The following is a 22,141-nucleotide window of genomic DNA, read 5'->3' on the forward strand; positions in this document are numbered from 1 at the left end:
GTGAGGGTTCATCAAACTGATTGATGAGCAGAAACTGGCATGGAAGGTTATCATTTCTGTTCATTTGCTTACAATACAATGCTGATCTAAGAGTTGTTATTTGGATGGTTGCCTCGTAAATGTAGGAAAACAGTTGTAAAGTTTAATATTTAGTATTAGGAGATATTTTTGACGTTACAAAAATGAAAATGATCAAACATGGTTGATTCAAGAACAAAGGTTTCTAAAGAAAACATCTTTAGCCATCACTGATTGAAAGTTTTGTTTAGTTACTGAAGTTAATAGTGCATTCATTCAGAATGTTTAAAAAAAATCATTTCTTTCTAACCTAAAATTGAACAAAACTTTGGTTTTTCAAAAAATAGCGGGGTTTTTTCATCCTTTTTCAAAGTCCAGCGAATTTTCAAAGTCCAACCGCTAGATGTCAGCAAAGTTACAGAAAACAGCAGCTTAACGGAGATCAGAACTCGCACTGGGGTCTCAGCCTTCACTGAAGTGTTTCCTGGAAACAAGCTGTTTCTTTGTTAAATGTGTGTAATGTGGCAGGAGAGCTGCTCAAAGCTGTCACTGATGTAGAAGAACTAATTAAACAGACAGATGAACTGTGGTTCTAAAGCAGACAAAAGTTAAGTAGTAATGAATCATAATAAAGTTATGATTCATCTCTCAAATAAAGTTGGAGTTTACTTTATAGTAATATATATTTTGTTTCTTACACTTGTTAGTATTCAGTTTTTTGAACGAAGCAAGCAAGTAAACTTCTCACACCTTTTTTGCAATTTGGAAATTAGAAAAATATTCATCTGAATCTTTTAGTATAAATCCTATGTTTTAAACAGGTATATGATAAGTAAAATGAAGGTTAGCTGTCACATTTTAATTAACTATGATGTTTCATATTTTTATAAATCATTTTTGACCTTTACCCTAATTTAGAAACTAATTTTCTTTTAACTGCTGTGGACTTCTTTGGTTGTTGCTGATACATAGACATATGAGAGCATAAAATTCTGGTCGCATAAGGACACTCAGACATCTAATCAAGCCTTATCTCTGTGGAACTGATAGGATTTGAATAGTCTACAGATGTGAGATAAGGCTGTTCCAGCCACTGCTGGACCACTGCTCCTCAGACTCATGCATGCCACTCCATGCTGCTCTGATAAGATGCTAGCCCTTTAGCACTTTGGCTGCCAACAAAGCCAATAGGAGAAGAGCACAAGAGCACAGCAGCTTCGTACTGCACGTATACTGTGCCAGGTTGCTGTTGGTGGAGTTTCAGGTGCTTCAGTGACAGAAAATGGGTGGCAGTGGAGCGATGAGATGTCTCCGCAGGCTGTGTGTTTTATTGCGTGCATAAAATGGGTCACTCTTAGCGTTTCACTAATGTTTAACTAATGCAGATTTTAATTTAATGGACAAAACCTGCCTTGTAATCAGTTTGTGGATGTGAAAAACACCTTACTTAACATCATGTGACAGACTTATCTAGGCCACGCTGCCTGAGACCTGGGCAGGGACAAAAAAAAACATTCCTTCCTGGAAACTGTTACTTAGCAAATATTTTTCATGTCCTTTTCCCTGTTGTTTAATTTACTTAACCACAGATAATCTTCTCAAAACCACAAGGTCTTGATATGTAAATATTTATTAAATATTATACAATTGAGACATGGTAAAACAGACATGCAACTTTTATTTTATTTCCTTGCTGTTTGATATCAAATCAGTCTAACCTTTTCCTGTTTTGGGTTAACTAAGATTACAACAATTTTTTAAATAATTGTTAAAAGTCAGAAAAAAAAGAGAGAATAAAATAAGCACCATTTTTTTTCTTTGTTTTTGGATAGCTTCTGCCTGACTAAGCAGCCTTTCACTTATGTGAATGCAGGACGTTTATCACTGTGGATATGAAGGGACTCCAACCAGCTTCATCAGCATTTTGCCAAGTTTTTTTTTTAAATTTTTTCTCCAGGGGCTGATTTGCACATTTCACACACAAAATCCTCATCCTGAACTAAGAACCTGCCTCCTTCAGGACAGACATTCCCATGTTTTGTTGTTTATAATTGTTTGGCTGATAACTCTGGCACCTTCAAATATCTAAAAATTTCAACCACTGATGAAGCAGATATCTAGATATCTTGGTTTATTTTTATCTGTTATTTTGTCTTCACCTATCAGAAGTGTACGGTTATCATCTGGATTTTCTATTTGTAAGATGTATTCCAAATGTATCCAATCTTCTGATTTAAAGATAAAATCCCTTTATTATATTATTCAGACATTAAGCAAACAAGATGTTAGTTCATGTCAGACAGTGAGGAAAAATGTAATGTGTGTTTTTACAGCATATTTCAATTGTATATCACATGACATGACATACGCTGGTTTTGCTCTTACTTCCAGTCACTGTGTTCCTACAGCTGTCCATAACTCCAGAGAAGGCAGATGCGTACATTCATCAACCCTCCCAGAGCCAGAGTGGGCTGTCTCACCCCGTTTCATCCCATGTTCAGCTACCAGCTGACAATGCTGTTTGGAAGTGGGCCCTATTGCACTGAGGAAATTTATTTCAGAGACATTCGGAGAAGGCGTGTATCCCTTGTCTGTGTCACTGGGACCAGCAGATGGGAAAACCACATGGCAGTGGGAGGGCGAGTATCTTTGATGTTCTTTTTCTTGGCATGACTTAAAATGATAAAGACTTAAAAATTTTATTTGCTTTTTCTTGAAGTGGCTCAAATGAAGAGGGCGAGGAATGTTCTTTATCCGTCAGGTTTACGATCCAGATCATTCATTCAGAAGGTAATGTGAGATTAAGAGATCTAGATCAAAGTTTAACACAGTGTAAAGTACATTCTGGGTTAAAATCAAGCCAGATTTTATATTGTTTTTTTTTCCCCTTTGTGCTTCAAACACTTCAGAGTTTTAGTGAGCTCTACAGATAGTCTAAAACTGAAGTCACCTTTCTTCACAGTGACTCTCAGAACCGTTCTGTCAATTCTATCTTTTTAATTTCACGTAAAACAACAAAGTAAAAATGTTCAAGTCTTGCAGCTTTGCAGTTATAAAACTTCTGTCAAAATGGTGGAACTTAGAAAACGCGATGTGTTCCCCGAGATGTTTTTTGTAATTAAAGATTGTGCACAGCCACAAAAGTTGCTTTCAGTTTCGGTGACTGGATTCTGACATTAGATATTATTTAAGCTGATTTGGCTAGAATGTTTCCTTCTGGACGCAAAGGCAAATTATTTAACAGCAAAAGCTGGTCAACATTAAGAAGAAAGTATCTCTGCTAATGGACTCAAAGGAAACATATGAAGCAGGCCGCAAAAGGTACAAACCATCCAATATAAATTTGTTATGACATTTAGTTTAGTGTTTAATAACTGAAATGTTCCCAGCAGATCATTTGTCTAAAGAAAAGCTTTTCCTTTGTCAGAGTCATAGTCTGCTGCCAGCTTTAGATCATATCCTCTCAGTGCTTCTTCCTGTGTTTTTCATACAGGAAGTCATCCTCAACTTTAGTCTTGGTTCAGAAATTTCTGAAGAACAAGAAATTATATTAAATGATAATAAAAATTCAGACTGAACCCTATCCATACTATTTTTTTGAAACAGAGATCACTTTCCATGGAAACTGATTATCCATGGAATATTACATTTTTACTGAAGATAATATGAAGTTCCTTCATGTCAAACTGAAACTGAACTGACTCATCATTTTACACTAAAACTAAATGAGCTTCTTTAAAAAGGCCACCTGTGTTGTCATGAATGACTGCCAATTTCTCTTAATGTAATTTGATGATTTTGTGTTATGTTATATAGTTGTTTTTTTTTTTTTAAATTTATTGTTGGATCTGAATTCAACAATTTTTTAATCCACCATTGCTTAATGGAATCAAATTCCAATTACCAAGGGATTGCAAAGGATCCTAGCGCATTAATGTGCAGCATTTGTTAATACTTGAAATGTATTACTATAGAAATAAATGCATAAATTTAGCTTCTATAAGGCATTCTTATTTCATTGTGTGAGCTTCATGTCACTTGTTGGAAATTCTTGTTATAGGAATTTTCATCATCTTAAAACTGTATGTGGAGGATGCAATCCATCTCTGATTTCTGCTACACATTCATTTTTATGTGTTTTCCTCTAAGAGGTTTTCCCTAAGGTCTTCCCTCCTATTACTCAAATTAGTTTAGAAGCTACGTGTCAGTGGGGTGGGTCAGAGTGGAACAATAAATCAATGGATGCTAAATATATAGTTTGGTCCTGTCCACTGATGTTGGGTCAAGTTTTGCTGACCCAAAACTTGTAGGACAATTCAGGTCTTAGTAGTTTTCTGTCTGGAACAAAAGCTATTTCAATCAAAGCAAAAATCGTTTGGGACTTAAGGCATTTATTTTTAAAAAGCACGGGAAACTTACATTTTTGTAAAGTTGTTCATACAGTGCCCTTCAAAGATTTTGACATCCTGGAATTTATTGGAAACAACATTTTGCAATTTTTTTTCCAACTCTAGTGGTCTTTATTTGAGAGTGGTTAGACAGCAAGGCGGGTCATGAGAGAGGGGAAAGAGATGGGTTAAAGGTCATCAGGCTGGGACTCAAATCTCTAACAATGACATCGAGTAGTAGGGCCTCCATACTGGGTTGTCTTTACCCCTGCAGCGCCCCCCGACATGTATCAATTTTAATGTATTTTGCTGAGATTGTATATGATAGAGCAACAAAAATACTGCATCATTTTAAACTGGAAGGAGAACGACACGTGTTTAAAATAAGACATTGCAGATTGTACTTTGCAAATTACACACTCTCAGTCAGATGGAATGGAGAAAACCAGTGATCAATTTTCCAGTTTTGTCCAAGAATTTGTTAGATTTAAGTCAGGACTTTCTGCTTTAAACTTCACAGCTTTATCCCCAGCCTGCATTGTGTGTCCTTTGGTCTCCATGATGCTGCTTGTTTATTAATGTTCTCTAGCAAACCTCTGAGACCCTCACAGAACTTCCACCTGTTGTGTTTTCATATAACCACATAAGATATGGCAGTTCTAATTCTGCATGACTAATTAGAAATCACAGAGCTCTTTCTAATAAATATAACCCTCTCAGTTCTTATTAGTGTCCTTGGATTTTGCTTAATACCAATGATCTCTGAAAAGAGTAAGAGGGGAATGAAAAGCGGTATACCCACACAGAAGGTCATGGACAGAGAGGATGCAAAGTGAGAAAAAGACGAATCAATACTCGACTCTTCCACTGATTTACATCACAGTCTGGTATGGCTGTTAATCCTAATCAACACTGAGCTCTTTCTGGACCCATGATCAGATTTCTTCACCTTCAGCAGCCTAAAGTGACAAATGGCCATATGTTGTGCAATGTACACATGGTGCTGAAGAAAAATGGAAAATATGAGATATCCAGATTAGTGTTCTTTATTTTTTCTTTTTTTTGTGATAGTTTAAAAAAAATACCAAATATGTCTGAACATGGGAAACTCCAATTGCTAAGATGTTGGTAGTCAAAAAAAAAAGGTTAAAATGATTCATAATGTAAATTATGGATCATTAATATATTTGACTTGGGAGATATTGATTTTGTTGTTTTCTTCAAGTCATTCCAGACAGTCATTGACAGTCATAAACAGTAGATTGACATGCTAAACCCAACGAGGTTGCTGGGATTTTGCCAATGAAAGATATATCCAATAGTTGTCACGAGGTATGGACAGACCAAGGAGAACTTTGCATAATAAAATGAGCAATAAAACTTTTAGGCAAGTGTATTATGATGGCCAATTAAGAGGAATATGGGTGGAGGTTGATGTTCTTAAAGAAGCATTTGTTACAAACCAGATGGTAGAGCATTTGAGTCAATACTTGCATATTATTCTGTAAATCAGCGGTGCCCAAAGTCGGTCTTCGAGGGCCGGCACCCTGCATGTTTTGGTTCTCTTCCTGCCGATAACAACAACCTTTTCAGCATGTCAATGTGCTTCTTAGGCCTTCTAATGAGCAATCATTTCATTCAGGTGCGTTAAATCAGGGAGAGAAATAAAACATGCAGGATGCCGGCCCTCGAGGACCGACTTTAGGCACCAATGCTATAAATGACATCAAAAAACAAGGGAGTCTTCATAATTAGCTATACTGAGTTCAGTTACAAAAACTTTTTTTTTTTTTGAGATTACCACAGATCCTTCCACAAAGAAAAAATAAAGTAAATAAATTCAGATCCTATCCTGCAAAAATGACAGACCTTGAAACAAATGAGTTTTTAAAAAAAAAGAATTTTATTAATACTTTCAGTTAAAAGCAACATAATGTAAAAAGCTTTTCACATTAAGAGTTAATTCACAGAACTGTGGTATTTGCTTCAGAAAACAGAAACAAATCTCTACTTAACGCGAGGAAGAAAATAATAAAAGGCCTTCCCCTGCAATAACTGAGCTCAACCTTGTCAGCATTAAAAGGAACCGAGTTTTCCTTTATAAGAAATGCATGTCTGAGGAAGATTTGTATTAAAAGGTTGCTGCTACATTAGAGACAAACCTCCCCGACATCAAAACTTTAGTAAAGTGGCAAAGCCTTTTTGTTTTAAATATTCTTTGAATTTAAATTAAAAAAATAAAATAAAAAACTGAGGATGAAAAGCTTGGCAGAAAGCAAGCAAGTATTGCACATACATCTCCTAGTACCCTTTAAAACTGTCCAAGAGAACAAATAAAACCCAGAGAAGAAATTTATAGCCGAGGCCAGTTAAAGGAAGCAGTTCCTGCTTTGTGCCAACTGTAGAATCTGTAAGAACCAGCATTGTTTTACTCCATAATTAAGACCAGTTTTGTAGTTAAATGGGAGTGTTGGCGAGCAAGGACAAGAGTACGAGGACAAGTCTTGCTTCCTCTTGTATCCAATTAGTAACCAGAGCTATATTTGGCAGCAGGACTGCTTAGTGTAAATGAGCCTCTCATTGGCATTGAAAATAAAACAGGACATGAGAAATAAAGATGAACTGAAATATGCTCTCCTAAACCCTACTATTCAATTCATGAAGTAAAACAAGAGTTTTAAAATGTCAAACGTAAAAATATAACTTACAAATAAAATTCCACCATGGTTAGCTCCTCTAAACAATCATTGCCTTATGGAGCCATGAGCAAAGAAATGCAGTAGAAAGCAACCAAATATTCAAGGATTATATTTCAGCATCAGGTCAACTGATCCCATAATTTACTAAAATCAAAATGACAAAAAAAAAAAAAAAAATCTATGGTGTGTAAATGGCGTTTCACAGAATGACACACAGCAAACAATACTCAGGAAAAAAATTAAGAAAAAAAAAAAGAAGCAAGGAGTAATCCAAGGGTGTGGAGTATTATATCATCAGAAATGTTTCTTCTTTGTGAAACTCTGCTGGTGGGGTTTTAAAGTGTTCATAGTGGAGTTTTGGTGGGTTTCTAAAGTCTTTACGTATGGTAGAGCTTGTGTTCGTACTCCGTGGTGGAGCAGCTGTGAGGGGAGTCAGTGTCTCTGTGGATGGGAGTGGGAATGCTGCTGCGGTGCTGGTGGTTGTCATTCAGCGTCAGGCTGAGGAGGCTGGTGCAGGTGGGCAGGTAGACGTGCTGCACGTGCTCCACGTCTGACCGGCACACAGGACACAGCTGAGGGAGAAGACAGAGCAGCTTTTGAGTAAAAGCCCCAGCCATCCAGTTACAGTGGCTTACAGAAGTATTCATATCCTTCCCATTTCAACCACAAACTTTAATGCAGTCAGACTTCAGAAGTCAGTCAATTCAACCTGGATGTAATTTAATCTTGTTTAATGTAGCTGTTCTGGGAAGGACTCATATTTGGCACAAATTAAGAAAGAACAGAGGGAACATTAAGATATGCAGGACATCGTGTTGAGGATTACAGCAGACACCAGGTTAAGATCAAAGAATATTCATGTATCTAAACGGCTCAGTCAAATTTCAGATGGAATTGCTTTGAGAATCTATAGCAAGACTTAAATTGCAGTGTAGCGATGCTCTCCATTCAATCTGGCTGAGCTTGTGCCTCTTTGCAGAGAACAGACAAAATTGTCAGAATCTAGATATGCAAAGCTGATGACCTCAAAGGATTTTTGGCTGTGATGGCAGGACAGGTGGTTAAAGTATTACAGCAAAGCTAAAATGCTCAGGTCCCAATGTTAGAATAGGTAAATATATATATATATTTTTTTAAATTAAAACTTCTTCCTGTGACCAACTCATTCACCCCTTTAGTAGCTGGGTGACGTTTTCCAGCTCAGCTAATGGTGAAGAGATTTGCCTTGCTGCTGTAATCCCTTTACAAGACAAACTCTCTCACACATGCTCACGCAAAATCTGCCTTCGCATAGACGGGCACTTTTAGCTGATTAAAAGAGGGGACAATCAGGTTGTCAGAGTTTAAGCAAGCCTCTGGATGTTGTTAAAAGCACCATAAAAGGATAAGACCAGGGAGCTGAAGCATATTAGATTCTTTTAGGGAAATTGCAAGATCACATAAGGAATATGACTTGAATTAAGCCAAAACAAGCCGAGCTTAGCTTTCAAATTAAAAGCATCCAAGGGTAAACATACAAATGACTACGTAAAGTTTGTAAACATTTTCTCCAAGCGTGGAGAGCAGTCTCACCTGCAGCTGATTTGCGCAGTTCTGGCAGCACACCATGTGGCCGCAGGGACAGAACGCTGCATCAATCTCCTCCTCGCAGCACACCATGCACAGCAGAGCTTCTTTGAGTTTCTGCAGCCGCTCCTGCAGGGCCCGGCTCTGCTCGCAACTGTTGCAGTCCAGTCCTTTGTCCCGCTGGCTGGCCCTGCTTGGGGATTGAGAGGGAGAGGAGCGCTCTCCACTCTCTGAGCGAGACACCAAGTCCGCAACGCCAGCGTTGTACAGAGCACGGCGAGCGTGGTCGTACACTTCCTTGGAGGTTCGTCTGATGTCGAAGACGTACTTCTTGCCCACGTTGATGTTTTCGTTGAGGAATAGGGAAGCCAGGTGACCCTTAAAATCTCTGCTGTACTGCATCATCACGGCATTGGTAACTGTATCACACCTGAAAAATAAAACAAAACATGATTAATATTTTCTGGAAAGAGTTTTTGACCATCACAACTCAAAACTAGTTTGGATTCCAAAAATGGAATTCCAAAAATTTATATTTGTCACTCGATGCATTTCCGATGCTCTAATTTTAATTAACACATGGACACTGGGTGCTCAGAGCAAGTTTCAGGTGTTTACCACCATTGCTTAGATCTACTGGCCTTAAGTAAATAATCTTCAATTCTGCAGATGGATGACCAACAGACTGCTCACAAACAGCTATACAAGCATCAATCCTCAGATCAGCAGGGTTCAACATTTATTTTACAGAAACTCAGAATGTTTTCTTGGCTCATCACAAACACAGTTAAGTCAGGGCTCATCTTTCATGAGCAAAACTGCTTTTGGTACAGTGCATTTATCAAATGTAAATTCATCACTATGTCTTTACAGCACAGACTGGGGTTAGATAGTTAATGGTTGAGCTCCTCTCACCTGTAGAAGGCATGAGTCTCTGTGATGGCTCGGTACAGTCCGCTTGCTGCCCGGTTACTGATCAGTTTGAATAACAGAACCACGCTGTCATTTGTGTCCTTTGTTACAGTCAAGTAGACACTTTTCCCTGACTGAGTGGCGATCTGGATGATGGGGTAGCTTACTCTAAGACAAGAATGCAAGACGTTATTAAAGTAGGCAATGTTAGAAGTGACATTTATGTTTAAAAATGTTGGATATTAAGAAGGTAAATCCAATAATATTAAACTATTATGGCAGAACATACCTGTTAACTAAGCTGAAATCCTCCTTACAGATGGCAATCCCTTCTGGCCCCACTCCGATAGCCAGCCGCTGACCATTTGCGTCACGCGCCCAGTGCCACTCCACGCCGTAATGCTCCAGAGCAGAAATGAGCTGCAAGGCCTGGTACTCCACTGAGGTCTGGCTTAAACCCTCCAAAGCTTTGTGTCTGGAGATAATGCTGCAGCAGAAACAAGGTGCAGAGTGGTGAGAAAAAAGTTGGCTGTACTTTAATTACACAAACAGGTAAAACAAGACTAGCCTGATGAATGTATGAGTCTGATGAGTGTTCAAACACACAAATGTTTTTATGAAGCAACTGACTGCAGTCGATATTTAAACTTATTGAGCTAATATTCATTTACTAAGGTTTAATGTTCCTCAGTCTGTATTTCTACTATATTTTGTGCTTGCTCAAGTCTATCACATTATTATAGAGGCACAATAAGTTAGATTTTACTGCAATTACAACTTATTGGTGCTTTGATAAAAATCAGAACATCTAATGGATGAATTTTCCGCAGGGCCGTGGTTAAGTGTTTTTCATTCTGTGAGTCCTTTGGAGTTAGACATTAATGATGCAGCTTCGACCAATTGGTGGAGTATCAGTATTTAAAACAACTATTCTGTAAGTTCAGTGAGATGAATGCTATGAATTGTGCAGATAAATGTCAGTATAAATTGAGCAGTGAAGCAGAGCAATGTTCAGTGTCAGTTGATTCAGGCCCTTTAAAAGCTGCAAATACAAAAGAGATACTGTAGTCTGCAAAAACACAATGGATATAGCTGGAGGGACAACTGCTGAGGGAAGTACATTTGACTCTTGTACAACAACTTGTTTCTGATAGAAAACATGAATTCCCTTTTCACCAAGTTTTAAAAAAACAGTATTACAATACAGTCACGCCAGTTTAATGGAGAAAATGTGCAGTAGAAACATTTGCCAGGGGTGATCTGCAAATAAACGTCATCTGATCTCTTGTCAGCTGCTGTGTTTGTTCAAAGCCCTGAATGTTTTTTTTTTATAGAGACCATGTGACCGAGTGTTTATTATTATCATCTCTAGATATCTCCTTTTCCTATTGCAAAATTACACAATTCATTCACCATTTGAATCAAACCTTTTATAGACTAAGAACTGATGCAGTAAGAGGCAGATGAATTTCTTCCAAATATCTTTTCATGGTTATGATCATTTGCATTTTTCAAAAAAGGAGTAAAGATCCTTTACTCAGCTCATACTATTGGTTATATTGTCATAATAGCATATTGCTTTTACTACCTAGATTTCAGCATGTCTTCATGAATTTAGAGTTGGATTGCATTACGTTTGTCAGACAACGTTGAGTGTGTTGTACCTGTTGATGGTGGCGGTGTCGGGCTCCTCTCCACACAGCTCTGAATACCAGTACTGGGCCGTGTTTTGGTTGTAGTCCCCAAACTCTGCTTGCGCTAGCAGAGCGCTTAGCTCCTCCGCCTGCTCAGAGCACATGCGAAGGTGTCCATTGTGGAGGTCTTCTTTCACATGCATGAAGAATAGATGTCTGTGGAAGACAAAAATCATGGAGAATGTGAACTTGCATGCTATCCATGTCTTGCGTCATAAATTGACATTTATAGCTCTACACAATTAATGGTTCAGTTTCACTTCACAACCTACTTCCACAAATGCTCCACAGCATGGTTAGGATGACATGCCAAGAAGCAAAATACTTTCCCTAGTTTCACTTCTTTAAAATGGCAGTTTTAGATCGTGCGGCCGCTCTGGCTGAACCGTTATGGAATGCAAGTTGTACATTTGAGGGAAGGAATAAAATACTGCAAGAACACCCACCCTCCCCTCATGGTGACTTATTTCACCATGAGGGGAAATAAGTCCCCTTATTTAGACTTCTGTATCTAATGAAATACAGAAGTCTATAGTGCATGCTGTCAATATCTGGGCAGGTTCCACTTTCATGAATTGCAGTGTTAATTCAGTTTGGCACACAGGAATCTTCCATATGATTGTGTAAGCAGCAAACCTCAATGATAAACTGAATCTTTAGCTACAGGCTACAAATCAAAATTGATAGAAATTACACTAAAGCAATTTTAGTTTACTTTTTGATTATGTACCTGTGCATTGACCAAGGGATGCTGCTTAGTCTCATTCTGCTATAAACAACATGTTAAAAATATGTTTTTTATTCACAATTCGAGATCACTGGCGGTCAGAACAGCTGGTACAGTTTGGGCTCAGTGCTCATGAGAACAGCATGTTCTGTAGTAGTGATGGAAAAACAGCCCCTTTATGAGAAAACAGTGGGCTATTCCATTGTTTTCAACCACAAGACGTGAAGTACTCCATCTTCGACCTGCAGGAGGCAATACGTGAATGAGAGCAACACCCTAACTGACTCACTCCTTACAACATACGGAAAACTGACCTCAAGTAGCCTCACATCCATCAATCAGATAAACTGTCACAGTGACCTAAAGCAGATCATAAACCTGTCTCAACCAGACTTCTACTTTAAAAACTTAACCCATGTGTCATATTGCTAAATATTTTCTTGTTACAGTAGACAGTCTGCTGAAACAGAAAAATAAATAACTGCTTTATTTTTCAGCTAAAGGAGATGCCCCCCTCTCTCAGGCTGCACGTCTCTTTGAAGCATGATATGCTTTGTAACATTTTCATTTGTACAAATAAGGTCATACTGTGCCTGAAGATTTTTAAAAGGAAGTAGAAAACTAACATTTCCCACATTGAATTTTTGATTCAGAACATGCGAATCTCACAGGAACGATTCTTTTATCATTTCCTTTACTATCTTACAAGATTAGCAAGCCCACACCTCGTGACAAAAACACAGGCAACGTGTACAGTTTGACATTGCAACAAAGACACACCTTAACCAACACACAGAGCTTCCAAGCAGCATCAACAGCAGCAGAGAATCGCACAAACAATGTCGGCACAAACCAAACCGTGCTAGAGCCAGACTGTAACAACCGAGCCCCCACGGCTGACTAGCCTCAGGCATAACAAACAGGGCTTTGATATGGTGTTAAACATCCCATTTCCTCCAACACACAAACACTGGACTCCATTGTATCAAGCCCAGCAGGCATCATGTGATAGAGCACCGCTCATGAGATACCTGCCTGATGCAAACAATAGGGCCAACCTGACTGGGAGTTTACAACAGGTTGCTGGTAAAAAAAGGTAACTACAGGGCAAGCCGCTGAGGTTACTGTAGTTCACACAGGGATTGGCAAGGTTACTACTGGTCGTGGAACAATAGGGTTTCGTTTCAGGGAACTATGAAAGAACAGGTTTGTTATCTGATAAACAAGCAGTCAACTAACTATGCTTACTGTTTTACTTCTGCATCATTAAGATCCCCATTTAAATGGGCAGTTGGGCCCATGGCTCACAATATTGTCCAAGTCTTGTTTTTATTGCCAATAACTGTTTGGAAGAGGACATCAACTTTAGGTGGCACAGCAGGTCAACATGCCCTGCTGCAGAGATTACTACCGATAGCTGTTCCTGTTTAGCTTCTATGAAAAAACAAGATGCGATATGAAGGAAGCAGAGCACCATGAACAAACAACAGGACACATACAAGGAAACTTAACCCACAGACAGTGAGCCATTTTAAGAAATCACTGGCTTTACACATCATCAAAACTCCCCATGAGTGTTATGAAAACATTGTGTTGATCCCAAATACACTTGGAATAGATAGTGTAAATCCATCAGACCATCATGTAAATATTTTATGATTTACAAACATGAACATGACTGCAAAGGAAAGGATAAAATAATAAAAAAGAACTAGGATACCAGGAGTGGTTGTTCTGTTGAGTTATAGCTACATAATTTCTCCAGTTAAATCGTATCGACTTCCATTAAGCTGACAACTACACGGCTTCTTGTGCCAGAACCAGGCTGCCTCAGCACCTGTCAGGGTCAGTCACACACAAGAGCACTGAAGAAGTGTCCACTGTCTACAACTCCAACACATGTTGATGGTCAATTTCAACATGTGGTCCAGACAAGACTGACAAAACATTTCTGTGCCACTAGCCTTTATGTTTTGAGGATGCATGTCTGTAAAATTATTTTCTAATCACATTCATTCCAATTAAGTTAAAACACGCCTATAAATTATGAGTGCCTCATCCACTAAACTTGTATGCAAATTTGAGTTTATCAGCAGCCAAGTTTCTTCTCTTTATGGCTCAGTCCTTATTTACAAGATCAAGAAGCAATGTTCAGACAAAAACATGCACATTCGTACTTCTAACACAGAAACATTGCCTTTATTCTCCATGCAACCTGCAGCACAACAGGCTGAATACCAGGAAGTCTGTAGAGACCAAAGTCTCTTGGCCTACTTCTACTGTATTATACTGTTTACAGCACTATGTTCTATCCTTTAAAGAGATAATGCATAGTTAAAGTTTTAATAGGATTATTCATTTGCCAGAATTACACTTGAGGTTGTTAAAAATTACAAAAAGGTATGCAACAGTTTAGATACTTTAATATTTTGAGAGTTGCGGACACCTAATCTTTGGCTTGTGTCAAAACCAGTTCAAGTAGCGCCACGTTAATTGCAGGCACCGAGTTTAATGCATGGTCTTTTGGATGTGACATCGCTCAACAAAATATGTTCCTCTGTACTGTTACTCAAGCAGTAGACTCCTTACTAAACTATAATCTCCGTAAGCTTTCTTTTTGAAAAGCAGTAAAGCTGCAAAAGATATGTGCAGGTTTACAAACTTTTACTAAAATAATTTTTACTTTAGTGTTTCTAAAAACTCTGTTCCAGTCTATAAAAGTTACCTTGTTTTCTGTGCCTACCGAGTGTCACACTGAAAAAGTCAGTTTAGAGGAACAAAACATCCCCACAAACTGAAACTTAACACCACAGCTTTAGAGACTGCTCTACATTCAGCCAATCAGCATTAGAGTTTCCGACCTCACTGGTTGGACTCCCAACAATGTGGTTTGTGAGCTAGTCAAATAACTTGCCAGCAGCTATGTGCAGCGGGGTTACTCTCAGTCAATGGCCTATAGTTACCGCGGCTCGACATCTTCTGGAAAACTTGTGGGCGGACTGTGAAGAAACTTGTAAATGAACAATTTAACATAAAGCAGCGCCACATTAATTCCAGGCACCGACTTTAACATATGCACTGACAAACTGAGCTGAAAACCACATAGCAATTAAACAAAGAGAGTTTGTGGGCTAAACTGCTTGGGACCCAGTCTAGTAAAACGATAATTGCAGGTGAGCATGGACTCCAAGTTGTGGTGTTGAACAAATACCACTATCATCTCCCAATCCAGGAGAATAGTGAATAATGAAAACTAAAGGTAGGTTAGCAAAGTGCTGAAGAAATCTGATGAATTTAGAAGCATTTTCAAACCTAATGAAAACATTTGATTACTTTGAGACTTAAAAATAAGTTGATAAAACCGTGCTTGTTTGACACCAATTGATTTTGAAGAGATAAATTTAGAAAAGGCTTCACTTCCATTAAAGTATTTAAAAACAATGCCAGAGACTTTTAGACATGACGCTAGATTTCTGTGGCTTTAGGACCAAAGAATAATGCAAAACTCCAGCTTCACCACCTTTTGCTGCACTCTGATCAGCTGTCTGAAAGCAGGACAGAGTAGTTTATACTAACTAATTTGGAATTATTCCCCATTGGAAAAACAGTACCTCCCAACCACCTTTAGAGATGCAGTTTAACAAAAGATGTTGACAGTCACTTAAGCAGTAGGTTGCATGCTACCTACCTGAGGAAACCATCAGCTTAGTAAACTTATTTTGTCAAAGCACCAATACTGCAAAAGATGCATGCAAATTTACAAGCCGTTACTAAAATTACTTTTACTTTAACATTCCTAAAAACTAAAGTTTATGGTCCTGATAATGTTAATATTTTTACAGCTGCAAAATAGTTTCTAATCTATTTCCAATATAATCCAGTCATGTTGCATTTGTTGCATGAAAGTAAGTTTGTGGCATTTTCTTACAATGCAAGAATCTCATAACGGCATTGTGCCTGCATGACCCAAACTGACATGTCTCCTTAGAGACAACATCAGAACAACAAAAAAAGAAAAACATACAAGAACAATTTCTACTCAGATTAATAACCTGTCACAAGACCAAAACCCAGCAGAGGAGAAAAACTTGTACAAGAACAGATTGTTGTTTTCAAGTCATCTGAATAAGTTTTAGCTTGTTTGAGGTTATATAATAGAAGAAACACTGTCCTGTGACAGTTCTAAAATACTTTAACTTTATTTCAAGGTAAAATGATTTTAATTTGTGAAGTCAACAAGTTGTGTTACTACTTTGCCCTTGCTACAAAGCCTAAAGCAAAAAACATGTGGTTTTCAGGGGTCTAGTGATTGCATGATCAGAATGCTAAATGTGACCACTAATGAAGGGAAAATGATTAACATAAAGCTCAGCAGCCAATAGTAAAAGTTTAATGATGCAAATAATGGAGGTGGTCAGTGAGGTTCTGGGCCAGTACCCTTCAACCAGTGAAAAGGAAATGAAGTTATATGATCAGATTTTTATATCACTGTTTTTTTTTTTCTTAGTTAAAACCCCTTTAGTGTCTGTTACCAAACATGGTAATTACAAAGCAGCCGCATGTTTGAAATTAATTTACAAAAGGAATCCGAAAAGATAATGGCACTGCCTTTGTAAAAAGTGCTCAAAGCCAACCATAAAATACAGATTTATAAATAATGCCTTCAAGAATGGAACAGAAAGAGTAGCTTAAAGCAAAAAGCTTTAGGGGTTAAAAAAAAAAAAAGTGGATTTTGGGAGTCACAGCTGCCACAGAAAGCTTCCAGCTCAGATGGATATGACCCAATGCTGGTAACAGAGGGAGAAAAAAAAGGCAAAGTCTGGCAGGTTATACTGTCAATACAGAAAAATAAAATCTATACATATGAACAGCTCCACAATAAAAAAAAATGGCATGAACCATGAACATTACGTCATCATGTTTGCCAGCTCAAGAAACTCAACCAAATGTTAAATTAAGAGAATAAAACTGCCAACTGCTTGCACATTAAAGTGACCTGTGGAGCTTTACGTGGCAGCAAAGCACACAGCTGCTTATATAAGCAGCTTTATATGATGGGGAAGGGTTACGCAAGCGGGCATATTAGAAGGGTGTAACAGTAATGACCACCCATTCCACAATGAAACTGGCTCCGTCAATAAACTGCAGCAATGTTTGTTTTTTTATGCTCCCGTGCATGCACATATGGGAGAACAATGAGCATGCCTCTCAGATCGGTCATGAGCATGAAGTGGCAATATTTTCCCACAATATCACAAAACTCTAAGTCCCCTACAGGCTAGCAAATGTATTACTTCCTGATGAGTCATGTCTACTCATCCTGCCGTCAGACCAGCTCATGCAGAGAAGCACTGCAACCGAACTGGGTGAAAGGTGACATCTGTAGCTCTAACAGCAATCACACCCAATAAGCCTTTAAAACCACTGGACACACAAGTTGAGCACATTTCCAAAAACAAAAGTATAATTTTTGCATGTGCTTAAATATGTGCATCTATAGTTATAATTGATTACCTTAATAAATGTGCACAAATGAAACCAGACTTGCAAAACATTATAGCTGAGAATTGCCAATCATTAATGCATTTAAATTAAGAGCACTGCCTTCATGTGACTGGCATCACTATCATGTCTTTGTTTTAACAACCCAATTATCCATCCCCCCCTTCCTCTCAGCCAACACCAGTGGTCAAGATAACCACTTCTAATCTAGTGGAGGTCAGAGCACAGGCAGCCAAGTGTCCTCTCCTTCCCCCTCACTTTCCCTTCCTCCCTCTTCAAATACTGCCAAATATGGGCCAGAGCAAACAAAGACAATGTGAGGTGAATGAGACATAGTAGTCAGCAGGTGTCAAACAGATACAAATACAACCACAAAGAGGAAACTAGATATCCTTAAGGAGGAGAAGTAGGAAAAAAGGCATGTATAACAACAACAGTCAATTCTGCAACAGGGGTGAATATGTCAATGGCTACACAGAGCGATGCAAGGACCACAATTAGGAACTTGGAAAAAAAGAAAATATGAGGAAAGATGTGGGCTTGTCATAGATAGCTACTTTTCAGATCACAATCATGTTCAAATTAATCTTGCCAAGGAAATTAGTAAGGGGACATTTTAATCTCGAGTCCCTTGTAGTTTAGTAAGAAAATTAATGAAAGTAAAAACATTAAAAATAAACTCAATTATTGAGGTACAGCTGCAACACTGACATTCCTGTAAAAACAAAACCTGTGTGAGAAAAAGTCTAACACTGGTCTTTTTTTAAAACCATATGTCTAAAAAAGGAGTTAAAACGGAGACCTTTTGTTTTTAAACAAAAACGACCACAAAAAGTTTTTTTTCAATCTCAATGGGAGTCTTGGCTGCCAGTGAGCCCACATGGTCCCTGGGGAACGGGCAGAGAGCAACACACAACCCCAGAGCTGCTGGATCACATTTCCAGGCTGGCGCTCTGTCAGAATGACCTATAGTAAACCCAAACCGGCTTGACGGAGAGGTTACTAAAGGGCACTTCCAATGCGTTGGAAACAAAGTGATCATGTTGTGATCTGGTTTGTGTTTTTCAGCACACAGTTCTCCCGACATTGCTAGTCTCATCAGGTACAGCTGTGTTTAAAACTATTTGGAACTTGCACCACGTAAAAACTTTTTTTTGCATCTCAATTCAATTTTGAAGTGACAAATTCAAGATGATTTGGACATTTCAGTAAGGAATGTTCATATCGCAACAAAGATAATCAGTGGTACCTTGTCTGTTCCTGTAGGATGAGATGGGGCTCCACAAAAAACTTGACTCGCAGCCTCAGCCGACAGGGTGTCACGTTATCCATCTGCTGGCAGATGCGGTTCCTTAGATTCAGCCACAAATTCTCTCCTTTGCCGCCGGTAAACTGCAGCCCGAAGTAATCCACTTCAATTATGCCCAACTTTCTGCAAACCTGCAGAGAGGTAAAGGAAACTGGGTCTCAAAAAAAGGGAATTTAGATTAGAAAATACCAAAAGAATCAAACAACCAAAACAACATAAAGGAAATATTAAATAGGCAAGAAGAGAAGATGGGCAGGGAGTTTATTTCTAAGGGATTACAACACCTGGAACACAAACTTAAATCCTTTCATGGGGGCTCATCAAATCTAACCCACCCTTAACTGCAGCATGGATGGTCGTGTTATTACATAACTACTGGCGAACATCTCTAGAAAGCCTGGAGGCAGAGATAATACCCATTTGTTGCCCTCAGCAAATTGGGTATATGGCCTGCATACAAAATAAGACCGGCATTTTATTTTAGTAGGGTTATGACCGAAACTACTGCTCCCATAAAGGAGTTTCTTTAGCACAATGCGCCTCAAAAATAATCAAATTAAGATCCAGATTTGTGATTCATTATATTTTTACCCTCACCAACTTTACAACATTAGATACAATGAATTTTAATCTGTGCAGCTTTTCTAGACTTTGCAATACTTATGGCCAAAACAAGTAAGCCAAAGAGCACTAAATGTTAAATATGAAATTCTGCATGGCTCTCTCTACCAACAGAAGCAGGGAGAAAAAAGTAGGTTTTTTTTTATTCAGACTCATGATTTATACATGTTCCTTCTTTTTATTAAGAGCTTAAAAGCTGCTTGTATCTTATAGTTAGTCAAAAAAAATGTATAGATTTAAAGTACTCCTTAAATTTAGCCCAAAGCTTTTTCTTTTAACAGAAAAAAGTTTTAGTTCAAGTCTCGACTGTGAAATATATATCCTTCAAGAAGTATAGAGCTTTTAGAAGATAGCCATTGATTTCAAAACAGTTTAATGTTAAATAAAAACAAAAATGTCAAAATTTGTCAGACATATGAATAATTCTGGGTCTAGAAAGCCATGTTCAGAAATCTAAGGGCACTGAATATTGCAGACTTGACAAAATGCGATAGCTCAAGAGTGATAAACACACTAAAGATAAATAAGGAAAAATGACTTGATTCTTTTCCTGAAATCATGCAGCAGTAAAAAGGAACTCAGTTTCACAAATAACATGAACCATTTGATCATTAGTTAATGCAGGAATCAAAGTTACCAAGTGTTGAATAGCTTCATATATTGAGGTTTACCTTTAAAACTACAGACAAAGGTGGAAACCAACAGATTCATGTTAATGTTCCCAACTCAATTTCAGTGGAGATCTCATTTTGTTTCATGCAGACATTTATACCAACAAAGCCTCAGGTTGAGTGAAGCTCAAGTGCCGAGCGCAGCTCGCAATGAAACACAATGACCTGTAGTAACCTCTGCTGCCGTAAGCCATCTGTTTCTGGCAATACAGGAAGTCTTACTAAAGCTTTAACATGTTTAGATACCCACGGAAACTAATATTTACAACGTAAATATTTACAAAGTAAATACAAAATAGTTTCGCTTGGTCTTTGTAGCAGCAGCGTAATTACCATTTGTTGTTACGGTAGCTGTAATAAATACAAAAAATTCAGAAAACAAGCAATCTTCCATGCTTCTTAGAAGAACGCTTAATTCTTAAATAGCCGATTAAATTATTAAAATAAAGTTTAAAAACAGTGGAGAACTTAAAGCGTGCCGGTACAATAACAGCTTCGGTGATTTGTCTAATAGAAATAGTGAAAGAGACGGAAAGACAAATAGTCTCCGTACATATATCTGAACATTTATGGGTATTTTACTCGGAATCTAACCTTATTAAGACAGTCTTCTCCGTTCGCTTTCGCGTCAACTTCCACTTCCATCACCACCGAGTCCGGACGAGTAACGTGGCAGAGCATTTTGGTTTTGTATTTTGTAGTCTTTGGTGCGCCACGCTTTAAACCAACAAAACAATTCTCTTGCCCTCTTTAGAAACCCTCCACATCAAGCCTTCATCACTTTCCTCTCAGTTCTCTCAGTGTGGCTAATCTTCCTCTACCAGCTGTAGGAAATATCAATGAAATGCTCCCCGTAGTCCCGCCTTCTTGAAGGGCATCCAATCACACACGGTTTATTGTAACTCACTGAACTTCTGTTCACCAATTGGAAGCGTTGTCACATCCGCAAATTGGATGATCAAGTTGAGCTCTTGTTTGAGAGGCACTGCGTCCTCTTGTGGTGGGTTGGTTGTATGCAAACCAGAGAGCTTTTATTTTTGCACACCTGAACTTAATAAATTAGAACTTTCATCGTACGCCAGTGCACTTCAGGGTGAGTTTAATGGTTTTCCATAGCTTTTTATAAATAATGTAGGGGATTATGACCCAGAAATAGCTGCAATAGTAGTGGGGAAACTTTCCACTTTGCCTGTTTTTTGCAACTCAAGGCTTTTATGAATATTTAATTTCTGCAACTTCTACCTCAGCCACCCACTATTTCCCCATCTTATAGAACTCATTTGTTTTCTCTAAATCTTTCGTTTTATAACATCTTATTCTGAAATTGATATAATTTACTTAATCTTATCTATAAATAAAGGTTAAATACAAAATAAATCTGTCAAGCATTGAGCTGGTTTATGCCGTCATGAGGAGAATTTAAACATGTTAACAGCGCCCCCAACCATGAAGCTTAAGTGTTGCTAATTTGAGCACCTAATATTTCTGTGACCTTATTTCAGTATGTTTTCTGCCCCAATGCATCCACAACAGCTACTGTTTTATCATGTATTATTCAGCGGCACTGCATTGTGATGGAGGCAAACTTGGCAAGGAAAGTGAAGAGAAGAGCAGCCTTGTACTATAAAACCAGGGAAGGCATGGTATTCAGCCAAGCTTATCATTTGTTTGCCAGAGGACAATTTAAAGTGGAGGCAGCATGCCTTTCCGATATGTTTGCACTCTTTCCACAGCTGCATTCCTTGTGTGGCTGGAGTGATATGTATATAATAAGAAGAGACTGAAAGGAAAATACCAATGATGTTTTAACATTTAGCTACAGCGCCTTGCAAAATAACTCCTATCCCCTTCATTTAGCAGAATTGTGAAATGGAAGGAAAACATACTTCAGTGTCGTTTAGACTAAAGGTATTCAACTGCAGGCCTCAAGGACCGATTTCCTGCAGCTTTTAAGTATTTCTCTTCTTCAACACACCTAGTCAAATAATCAGGTCTTTAACGGGTCTCTGTAGAAGTCAGCCATTTGATTCAGGT

At 38.2% G+C, this 22,141-nt stretch overlaps 1 protein-coding gene across 1 annotated transcript; it reads right to left on the reverse strand.

The window, feature by feature from the left end:
• Positions 1–6,286: 6,286 nt before the first annotated feature.
• Positions 6,287–20,926, reverse strand: mylipa (myosin regulatory light chain interacting protein a). Its single transcript, XM_028036684.1, has 7 exons — positions 20,702–20,926; positions 18,756–18,946; positions 11,248–11,433; positions 9,873–10,070; positions 9,587–9,751; positions 8,678–9,101; positions 6,287–7,677 (listed from the first exon to the last, which is right to left on the reverse strand). Exons 1-7 carry the CDS (start codon positions 20,786–20,788, stop codon positions 7,483–7,485), a joined length of 1,446 nt encoding a protein of 481 aa, XP_027892485.1. The 5' UTR covers positions 20,789–20,926; the 3' UTR covers positions 6,287–7,482.
• Between the last annotated feature and the right edge of the window lie 1,215 nt (positions 20,927–22,141).

Source organism: Xiphophorus couchianus, chromosome 13 (genome assembly GCF_001444195.1).
Source record: "Xiphophorus couchianus chromosome 13, X_couchianus-1.0, whole genome shotgun sequence".
NCBI lineage: Eukaryota > Metazoa > Chordata > Actinopteri > Cyprinodontiformes > Poeciliidae > Xiphophorus > Xiphophorus couchianus.

Coding starts and splice junctions, on each gene's coding strand:
- mylipa (XM_028036684.1), bottom strand. CDS start 20,788: ATGCTCTGCCACGTTACTCGTCCGGACTCGGTGGTGATGGAAGTGGAA. Junction 9,752..9,872: donor GATTTCAGCTTAGTTAACAG/GTATGTTCTGCC, acceptor TTCTTGTCTTAG/AGTAAGCTACCCCATCATCC. Junction 9,102..9,586: donor GAGACTCATGCCTTCTACAG/GTGAGAGGAGCT, acceptor TTTATTTTTCAG/GTGTGATACAGTTACCAATG.